The 11052-nt window shown below is 43.4% G+C and overlaps 2 protein-coding genes across 2 annotated transcripts; both read left to right on the forward strand.

Annotated features, from left to right (window-relative positions):
- The first annotated feature begins 1605 nt into the window (after positions 1-1605).
- On the forward strand, positions 1606-4307 carry LOC128757284 (cAMP-responsive element modulator-like). Its single transcript, XM_053862496.1, has 7 exons — positions 1606-1746; positions 2153-2263; positions 2397-2519; positions 3016-3123; positions 3350-3487; positions 3690-3816; positions 4166-4307. The coding sequence occupies exons 1-7, from the start codon at positions 1740-1742 to the stop codon at positions 4305-4307; spliced, it is 756 nt and encodes a 251-aa protein (XP_053718471.1). The 5' UTR covers positions 1606-1739.
- Positions 4308-6371: 2064 nt separating this feature from the next.
- On the forward strand, positions 6372-9024 carry LOC128757360 (cAMP-responsive element modulator-like). The gene is made up of 7 exons (XM_053862620.1): positions 6372-6464; positions 6871-6981; positions 7115-7237; positions 7734-7841; positions 8068-8205; positions 8408-8534; positions 8883-9024. Exons 1-7 carry the CDS (start codon positions 6458-6460, stop codon positions 9022-9024), a joined length of 756 nt encoding a protein of 251 aa, XP_053718595.1. The 5' UTR covers positions 6372-6457.
- Positions 9025-11052: the final 2028 nt, after the last annotated feature.

An 11052-nucleotide genomic window follows, 5' to 3' on the forward strand; every position in this document is an offset into this window, starting at 1 on the left:
ATCTGTGACTTTGTCCGCATTTTTCTTTTTCCAACATGTGTACATTGCTGTCTTCAAAAGAGTGTCTTGTCCTAAAGATGTCAATGGACTGCAGAGTCTTGTCCAGAGGAGTTAGCTTTCCTGTGTTGGGCCATTCTTTTGTGGAGAGGTTCTTTAGTTTCTCCAATGTAAAGGTCTGGGCACTCGTGGCTGCACTGGACTGCATAAACCACATTACTCTTTTTGTGGAGAGGCGTTATGTCCTTGGGATGGACGGGTTTCTGTCTTAAGGTGTGACATGGTTTGAACTGTACCTGGACTTCATGTTTGCTAAAGATCCAGTTTCTGAGAGACCCTGGCCACGTGGGGAATAACAATGCTGTAAAGGCGCTGGACATTGTTTTCCTCGTCCTTTGTGTTCCCTTTTGATGTTTTGGTAAAGGTTCAGTTGGGGTAGCCACATTTTTGAAGGGCATTCTTTATGTGATTCTGCTCCGTCTCTCTCCCACTTGGTGAGCTGGGGATGTTTTGGGCTCCATGTCTCAATGTTCTGATCACTCCATGTTTTAGTTCTCGTGGGTTGTGTGAGTCAAACTGGGGAGGTTATACTCAATATACCATTGAATTCCTACCCTACCCTTCAACACCGAATTGACATTTGAGTTCTTGGAATGGTACTCAGGTGCAGATGAATGAGTGACGTGACTGCATCACCTCATAAAACAAGGATTGGGAAAAACAAAGCAAGCGCAAATCAGAAACAATAAGCGTGTACAATCCTCAGAATATTCTTCCACCATGGTAAACCACGGATTAGGTTCATTCAACAATCATAATGTATCTAATGTATGTCCACACTGAAAAGTGTTTATGGTTCACACGAGAAATAGACTTCTCAGAACAGAGTCAAATCCCACACCGATGGCAACTGTCCATATATCCAGATAGACATTGTCTGCCAAGGACGGCAGGACGGAGGAAGATGCTCCCGCACTTCCATCTCACGTAAGTCAATAATACGTTATGCCATTTCAATACACCTTTAATGAGAGAAATGTCCTCATAGGGGAACGTATCAGACTTATTAGCATCAATCCATTATACGCTAATGTATAAAAAAGGGGGCCATCTTGAACTCCATGTTTTGATCAACTTGACATCAGGTCAGTACGTCAACATTATCAAGCAGCCTGACGTATTTTCCTTTCTTTAGTACTTGCCTATTATTTTTAAATGATTATTTTTCACTGGGAGCACTGTAATTCCACTTATACTGGATGTGGTGCATTCAATATTCCTGACAATGAAGTTGACTTTGACTGTGTCGCGAGTCTTCCACTAGGTGGCGACCGGCCCCAGTTCAACGCTCAATTGAGTGTGACGTTTATCCTCCCGTTGGATTATGGAACATGGCAGTTTCTGTGCGTTGGTGAGTTAATGGATCATTGAAACGTGGCCAATCAACGCATTGTTTTTGATGGTCTGATCATCTCTCGAGACACTGTTTTGTCTTCTAATGAGACAACGTTCCTCATTGGTGGAGAGAGTAAAGTATGTCATCAGCCAATCCCATCCCACCGTTTAGCCACGTGGGTGGTGCGTAATTGCTTTCGATTCAATTTAAATCCAAAACGCGTCAGTTAAATAGAATATTGTCGCTCGATCGCTGAGAGGAGGGAACATACATCGTCCACTAGCTGACTGACTTTGGCATTTAGTCTTGGGTGAAAAGGCATCGTGTGTCGCTGGGAGAAAGCATCATGTTGGGTAAGAACAGCTTTTATTTGGTGTCATATGTGTGATGTGCAGCGCAGTTATTTGGAGACTCAGCTTGTTGACTTTCACTGCCACTAGCTGAGTTGGCTCATTAAGATTTAACCCATTCATAAGACAATTCTTGCTCAATAATTCATCTTTAGTGTATGATTTGACTTATTTGTGTTTTTGTGAGGAATGCAGTGTTATTGACCCAACAGACCGAAGATCCGAGGACCGATACAAAAACATTGCCTGCTTCGTAGCATTTTGACGTTTCTCTATTTGTTTCATGCGCTTTGTTTCTCTTGGGAAATCCAAACCAACAAAATTGGACAGATAAGAAAGTAGAATCTAACAGTGGAACTGCATGGTGTGATCTTATAGTAACAGACTGTATTTTCCTGTTTCCCTTCAGGTGTGTCGACTCTGAACGCTGATTCCAGTCTGGAGATGCCTTTTCTCACCTGTGACTTCTCCGAGATGCTGCAGCATTTTGAGGACTACTGTTCACAGCACACTTTGACAGGTCCTATCTCATTTAAGTGTTTACATTTCAATTTGTTTGAACTGGTTTTTGGTATCTGCACGTGGTTATGGATGCGATGAAGTCGTTTCTCATGGACTCAGGGTTTCATCTGTCTGCTCTTCTCTCTGACTAGACCCAGCCCAGTACACTTCTGAGGACCAGGGGAAGCTGCAGTTTTCTCAGGAGACTGCTTTTGTGATGGCTGGACCGCGAGTGCAAAATCCACACAACAGTGAGATGCTGCAGTCGTTCCCAGGTACCACAGACGGACGGACATTTAGATGTTATCAAACACTTCATCCATTGGACTCACTGACATACTTCAACTAACATATGACTAAGTGTGTTGTTACTAGGGCTGTCAATAGATAAGCTTTAATCTGAATCAACGGCAGTAGAGCTGTGTGAACTTGCGATGAATGGCAACTTAATCACACATTTTCTTTCTGTTCTCTATGTGTCTTACCTTTTCAGTGCCTCTGAGGTTATTCTGGAGAATGTTCTACTTGTTGGCTTGTTGTCGTGAACAAAGGTTTCCATGAGGAAAACATTCATGGCCACTCCTGTGTTGATACAATCTTCCTTTGAGTTGCATTTGGAACAGACAACTCAGCTTTGGTGCGATTAATATTTTGATCTTGTCACAGCCCTAGTTTTTAGTGCTCAATGTGTTTCAATATTTCTTTATCATCCTATTGTATCTGTTTTGTTCTTTCCCACAATGCAACTGTTGGTGTGTTTTTCTTCATCAGATTTGTCAGCCATGATCGGTGGCCAGCCTCTGAATGCAGTTCCTCCATTCAATGACCACTGGCAGGGCGTGACACATTTGCCATACAGCTGTCCCCACACAGAGCCTGGTAACTTTCTCATACTCAACAGTGCATGAATCCAAATGTGTTGTGTCTTTTACAGTCAGTGCAATTATTCAGTACTGTGCCTGAGCTCTGTCCCATATTGCAGCATCTGTTGCTTGAGCAGACAAACTGTCAAACGTTTCAGTTCAATATCAGAAAACAAATACTCATGGTGAATCCAACTTGCTTGACTGAACGTGCTTTTATTGTGTTTACTCTTCACTTCTAGCAGATCCCTTCCAGGTTCTTTGTGGTTCGTCTGAGATCCTTCAGTCCACCACACATGTGCAGCTTCCACCAACCAGGTCTGTGGTCCATTCTCCTCCAAACCACAGTGTGATGCCGGACGTCCAACACACAACACCAGGTACAATACCACTGAAACCATACTAATGTTCATGTGCAGCAAAGCATGGAGGATGTCATGTGTTTGGTCTTCTATTTTCAAATCAAGAACCAATTGCTCTGGAATGATCACCCACGAAAGATCAGTGATTGGGATTAAATACTGTTTACACCTGCTCTGCACGGAGAAAGTTCAAGTGACATCACTGTTGTTCTCTTGACAGCTGTTGTCCTTCGTGACGTCCAAATGAACAGCACTGGTCTCCTTGAGCTGCTGAAGAAAGATCACTCTCAGAGCACGACAGAGCAACAATCCACACAGAAGCAGTTGCACCGCTTAGCAAGGAATCGGTGAGCAGGATGGTGAACATGTTGTGATGGATCTCATGGTGGTAGTTGATGTTCGTCATTGAGGAATTGGTGGATGGCTGAGAACTCGCTCCGCATCCTGTTGATGAAGAGAAGTGCACACATTATCACCCTTAAGTTTTACCTTCAAAAAGAAAAACGCCAGTGATTATAACTGGATTTGTGGCTGTTCTCAAGTGTCCTCTTTGACCCTTTCCAGGATTCATGACAGAACAACAGACAAATCGATGAAATATGTTCAGTAATTTCTAAAGTGCGGTGCTGTATATGTGCTGTTTGTCACTTGTATCTGCGGGAATCTCACTGTACTTTTGGTGCATCTCTGTTCCAGGGAAGCTGCTCGACAGGCTCGCCGCAGGAAACACAACTACATCAGAGCTTTGCAGGAACGTGAACGTGAGCTCCAGAAGCTCAACCAGAGTCTGCTCGAGGAGATTCAAGCTCTCAAGAAGAAACTCACCCAAGACTCTTGACTCCATCTGCAAAATTCTTGACATGTCTTGATAATTTTTATGTCAGTGTGTATATGTTGTTTTTAATAATTTTTGCCTGATAACAGTCTTTAAATTAAAAAGTATTTCTTCATGTCTTTTTGTTGTGCTTGATCAGATGAAACTCACCTTTGTGTGGTGCTTTTTTTCTGGTGCTCCATTGTCACCAATGTGGGAAAGTCATGGCAAGAGTTTGAGCTAAATGAACGTACAGTTGAATGTGATATGATGAATAAATTCAGGGTCGTGGCAGGTTTAAGTCCATTGCAAGACGCATACAGTGGAGACAGGCATCCAATGACACACACTCAACTCCAAGCGTATGATCAGGGAACATACAAAATCCTCACAGATAAGACCCAGTTTTGTTCTTCACCCAAGATGGATTTGAATCTATGACTTTGTCCGCATTTTTCTTTTTCCAACATGTGTACATTGCTGTCTTCAAAAGAGTGTCTTGTCCTAAAGATGTAAATGGACTGCAGAGTCTTGTCCAGAGGAGTTAGCTTTCCTGTGTTGGGCCATTCTTTTGTGGAGAGGTTCTTTAGTTTCTCCACTGTAAAGGTCTGGGCACTCGTGGCTGCACTGGACTGCATAAACCACATTACTCCTTTTGTGGAGAGGTGTTATGTCCTTGGGATGGACGGGTTTCTGTCTTAAGGTGTGACATGGTTTGAACTGTACCTGGACTTCATGTTTGCCAAAGATCCAGTTTCTGAGAGACCCTGGCCACGTGGGGAATAACAATGCTGTAAAGGCGCTGGACATTGTTTTCCTCGTCCTTTGTGTTCCCTTTTGATGTTTTGGTAAAGGTTCAGTTGGGGTAGCCACATTTTTGAAGGGCATTCTTTATGTGATTCTGCTCCTTCTCTCTCCCACTTGGTGAGCTGGGGATGTTTTGGGCTCCATGTCTCAATGTTCTGATCACTCCGTGTTTTTGTTCTCGTGGGTTGTGTGAGTCAAACTGGAGGTTAAACTCAATATACCATTGAATTCCTACCCTACCCTTCAACACCGAATTGACATTTGAGTTCTTGGAATGGTACTCAGGTGCAGATGAATGAGTGACGTGACTGCATCACCTCATAAAACAAGGATTGGGAAAAACAAAGCAAGCGCAAATCAGAAACAATAAGAGTGTACAATCCTCGGAATATTCTTCCACCATGGTAAACCACGGATTAGGTTCATTCAACAATCATAATGTATCTAATGTATGTCCACACTGAAAAGTGTTTATGGTTCACACGAGAAATAGACTTCTCAGAACAGAGTCAAATCCCACACCGATGGCAACTGTCCATATATCCAGATAGACATTGTATGCCAAGGACGGCAGGACGGAGGAAGATGCTCCCGCACTTCCATGTCACGTAAGTCAATAATACGTCTTGCCATTTCAATACACCTTTAATGAGACAAATGTCCTCATAGCGGAACGTATCAGACTTATTAGCATCGATCCATTATACGCTAATGTATAAAAAAGGGGGCCATCTTGAACTCCATGTTTTGATCAACTTGACATCAGGTCAGTACGTCAACATTATCAAGCAGCCTGACATATTTTCCTTTCTTTAGTACTTGCCTATTATTTTTAAATGATTATTCTTCACTGGGAGCACTGTAATTCCACTTATACTGGATGTGGTGCATTCAATATTCCTGACAATGAAGTTGACTTTGACTGTGTCGCGAGTCTTCCACTAGGTGGCGACCGGCCCCAGTTCAACGCTCAATTGTGTGTGACGTTTATTCCGCCGTTGGATTATGGAACATGGCAGTTTCTGTGCGTTGGTGAGTTAATGGATCATTGAAACGTGGCCAATCAACGCATTGTTTTTGACACCATGGTCTGATCATCTCTCAGACACCAATTTGTCTTCTAATGAGACAACGTTCCTCATTGGTGGAGAGATTAAAGTATGTCATCAGCCAATCCCATCCCACCGTTTAGCCACGTGGGTGGTGCGTAATTGCTTTCAATTGAATTTAAATCCAAAACGCGTCAGTTAAATAGAATATTGTCGCTCGATCGCTGAGAGGAGGGAACATACATCGTCCACTAGCTGACTGACTTTGGCATTTAGTCTTGGGTGAAAAGGCATCGTGTGTCGCTGGGAGAAAGCATCATGTTGGGTAAGAACAGCTTTTATTTGGTGTCATATGTGTGATGTGCAGCGCAGTTATTTGGAGACTCAGCTTGTTGACTTTCACTGCCACTAGCTGAGTTGGCTCAATCAGATTTAACCCATTCATAAGACAATTCTTGCTCAATAATTCATCTTTAGTGTATGATTTGACTTATTTGTGTTTTTGTGAGGAATGCAGTGTTATTGACCCAACAGACCGAAGATCCGAGGACCGATACAAAAACATTGCCTGCTTCGTAGGATTTTGACGTTTCTCTATTTGTTTCATGCGCTTTGTTTCTCTTGGGAAATCCAAACCAACAAAATTGGACAGATAAGAAAGTAGAATCTAACAGTGGAACTGCATGGTGTGATCTTATAGTAACAGACTGTATTTTCCTGTTTCCCTTCAGGTGTGTCGACTCTGAACGCTGATTCCAGTCTCGAGATGCCTTTTCTCACATGTGACTTCTCCGAGATGCTGCAGCATTTTGAGGACTACTGTTCACAGCACACTTTGACAGGTCCTATCTCATTTAAGTGTTTACATTTCAATTTGTTTGAACTGGTTTTTGGTATCTGCACGTGGTTATGGATGCAATGAAGTCGTTTCTCATGGACTCAGGGTTTCATCTGTCTGCTCTTCTCTCTGACTAGACCCAGCCCAGTACACTTCTGAGGACCAGGGGAAGCTGCAGTTTTCTCAGGAGACTGCTTTTGTGATGGCTGGACCGCTAGTGCAAAATCCACACAACAGTGAGATGCTGCAGTCGTTCCCAGGTACCACAGACGGACGGACATTTAGATGTTATCAAACACTTTATCCACTGGAATCGCTGACATAATTCAACTAACATATGACTAAGTGTGTTGTTACCAGGGCTGTCAATAGATAAGCTTTAATCTGAATCAACGGCAGTAGAGCTGCGTGAACTTGCGATGAATGGCAACTTAATCACACATTTTGTATCTGTTCTCGATGTGTCTTACCTTTTCAGTGCCTCTGAAGTTATTCTGGAGAATGTTCTACTTGTTGACTTGTTGTGGTGAACAAAGGTTTCCATGAGGAAAACATTCATGGCCACTCCTGTGTTGATACAATCTTCCTTTGAGTTGCATTTGGAACAGACAACTCAGCTTTGGTGCGATTAATATTTTGATCTTGTCACAGCCCTAGTTTTCAGTGCTCAATGTGTTTCAATATTTCTTTATCATCCTATTGTATCTGTTTTGTTCTTTCCCACAATGCAACTGTTGGTGTGTTTTTCTTCATCAGATTTGTCAGCCATGATCGGTGGCCAGCCTCTGAATGCAGTTCCTCCATTCAATGACCACTGGCAGGGCATGACACATTTGCCATACAGCTGTCCCCACACAGAGCCTGGTAACTTTCTCATACTCAACAGTGCATGAATCCAAATGTCTTGTGTCTTTTACAGTCAGTGCAATTATTCAGTACTGTGCCTGAACTCTGTCCCATATTGCAGCATCTGTTGCTTGAGCAGACAAACTGTCAAACGTTTCAGTTCAATATCAGAATACAAATACTCATGGTGAATCCAACTTACTTGACTGAATGTGCTTTTATTGTGTTTACTCTTCACTTCTAGCAGATCCCTTCCAGGTTCTTTGTGGTTCGTCTGAGATCCTTCAGTCCACCACATATGTGCAGCTTCCACCAACCAGGTCTGTGGTCCATTCTCCTCCAAACCACAATCTGATGCCGGACGTCCAACACACAACACCAGGTACAATACCACTGAAACCATACTAATGTTCATGTGCAGCAAAGCATGGAGGATGTCATGTGTTTGATCTTCTATTTTCAAATCAAGAACCAATTGCTCTGGAATGATCACCCACTAAAGATCAGTGATTGGGATTAAATACTGTTTATACCTGCTCTGCACGGAGAAAGTTCAAGTGACATCACTGTTGTTCTCTTGACAGCTGTTGTCCTTCGTGACCTCCAAATGAACAACACTGGTCTCCTTGAGCTGCTGAAGAAGGATGACTCTCAGAGCACGACAGAGCAACAATCCACACAGAAGCAGTTGCACCGCTTAGCAAGGAATCGGTGAGCAGGATGGTGAACATGTTGTGATGGATCTCATGGTGGTAGTTGATGTTCGTCATTGAGGAATTGGTGGATGGCTGAGAACTAGCCCCGCATCCTGTTGATGAAGAGAAGTGCACACATTATCACCCTTAAGTTTTACCTTCAAAAAGAAAAACCCCAGTGATTATAACTGGATTTGTGGTTGTTCTCAAGTGTCCTCTTTGACCCTTTCCAGGATTCATGACAGAACAACAGACAAATCGATAAATATGTTCAGTCATTTCTAAAGTGCGGTGCTGTATATGTGCTGTTTGTCACTTGTATCTGCGGGAATCTCACTGTACTTTTGGTGCATCTCTGTTCCAGGGAAGCTGCTCGACAGGCTCGCCGCAGGAAACACAACTACATCAGAGCTTTGCAGGAACGTGAACGTGAGCTCCAGAAGCTCAACCAGAGTCTGCTCGAGGAGATTCAAGCTCTCAAGAAGAAACTCACCCAAGACTCTTGACTCCATCAGCAAAATTCTTCACGTGTGGATCATTTTATGTCAATGTGCATATGCTGTTTTTAATGGGTACAATAATTTTTGCCCGATGACAGTCTTTAAAATAAAAAGTATTTTTTCATGTCTTTTTGTTGTGCTTGATCAGATGAAACTCGCCTTTGTGTGGTGCTTTTTTTCTGGTGCTCCATTGTCACCAATGTGGGAAAGTCATGGCAAGAGTTTGAGCTCAATGAACGTACAGTTGAATGTGGTATGATGAATAAATTCACGGTCGCGGCAGGTTTAAGTCCATTGCTAGACGCATACAGTGCAGACAGGCATCCAATGACACACACTCAACTCCAAGCGTATGATCAGGGAACATACAAAATCCTCACAGATAAGACCCAGTTTTGTTCTTCACCCAAGATGGATTTGAATCTGTGACTTTGTCTGCATTTTTCTTTTTCCAACATGTGTACATTGCTGTCTTCAAAAGAGTGTCTTGTCCTAAAGATGTAAATGGACTGCAGAGTCTTGTCCAGAGGAGTTAGCTCTCCCGTGTTGGGCCATTCTTTTGTGGAGAGGTTCTTCAGTTTCTCCACTGCAAAGGTCTGGGCACTCGTGGCTGCACTGGACTGCATAAACCACATTACTCCTTTTGTGGAGAGGTGTTATGTCCTTGGGATGGACGGGTTTCTGTCTTAAGGTGTGACATGGTTTGAACTGTACCTGGACTTCATGTTTGCTCAAGATTCTTCTTAGTTTCTCAGAGACCTCACACTGGACATTTTCCTCGTCCTTTGTGTTCCCTTTTGATGTTTTGGTAAAGGTTGAGTAGGGGTAGCTGCATTTTTGAAGGGCATTCTTTATGTGATTCTGCTCCGTCTCTCTCCCACTTGGTGAGCTGGGGATGTTTTGGGCTCCATGTCTCAATGTTCTGATCACTCCATGTTTTTGTTCTTGTGGGTTGTGTGAGTCAAACCGGAGGTTATACTCAATATACCATTGAATTCCTACCCTACCCTTCAACACCGAATTGACATTTGAGTTCTTGGAATGGTACTCAGGTGCAGATAAATGAGTGACGTGACTGCATCACCTCATTAAACAAGGATTGGGAAAAACAAAGCAAGCGCAAATCAGAAACAATAAGAGTGTACAATCCTCAGAATATTCTTCCACCATGGTAAACCACGGATTAGGTTCATTCAACAATCATAATGTATCTAATGTATGTCCGCACTGAAAAGTGTTTATGGTTCATGTAACCCAAACTTCTACGCCGGTCTGCTGCCTCGACGACGCTGCACCCGCCGGTACTCTGCGTTGTGTTTCTTGGGGTTTGATGTGCAGGGTGGAGCGAAAAGAGGACGATTGGCTCTTGTCTCACATCACTTCTTACTCCCTTGTCAAGTCTTGCCACTGTGACTTCTTCTGCCAGGTTTGCCTCCTCTGTCTCCAGGTGAGCGCCATCCTCCACTGGTAGGAACATGCATTGTGTAAGCAGGCTACCATGGACCACTCTCTCTGACTCCTGTCCCTCCTTTCTCACAACATACACTGGAACACCAGGCTGTTTCTTCACAACACTATAGGGACAGGACTCCCACTTGTCGCCGGGTTTTTGTCGGCCCTCCACATGGCACACTTTTACCAGGACACGATCACCTGGACTGAACTCATGACTCTCAGCTTTCAAGTCATCGTATTTCTTCTGCTGCTCCTTTGCAATCCTCGACATCCGATTGGCCACTGCATAGGCGAGTCATGTAGAGTCTGGATATACTCATGGTATTCACAAGGTTCATCTTTGCTCCAAACACCAGATCGACAGGAGACCAAACACCAGATCGACAGGAAGTCTGGGATGTCTGCCAAACATCAGGAAATATGGTGTGAACCCAGTCGAGTCATGCTTGGTACAGTTATAAGCATGTGTCATTCCCTGAACATGTTCATGCCACGTGTCTTCAAGTGAGGCTCCAGAGTTCCCAGCATGTTCATCAGAGTTCTGTTTAACCTGTCGGTAGTGCCATTACCTTGAGGGTG

The sequence above is a fragment of the Synchiropus splendidus genome, chromosome 1 (assembly GCF_027744825.2).
Source record: "Synchiropus splendidus isolate RoL2022-P1 chromosome 1, RoL_Sspl_1.0, whole genome shotgun sequence".
NCBI lineage: Eukaryota > Metazoa > Chordata > Actinopteri > Syngnathiformes > Callionymidae > Synchiropus > Synchiropus splendidus.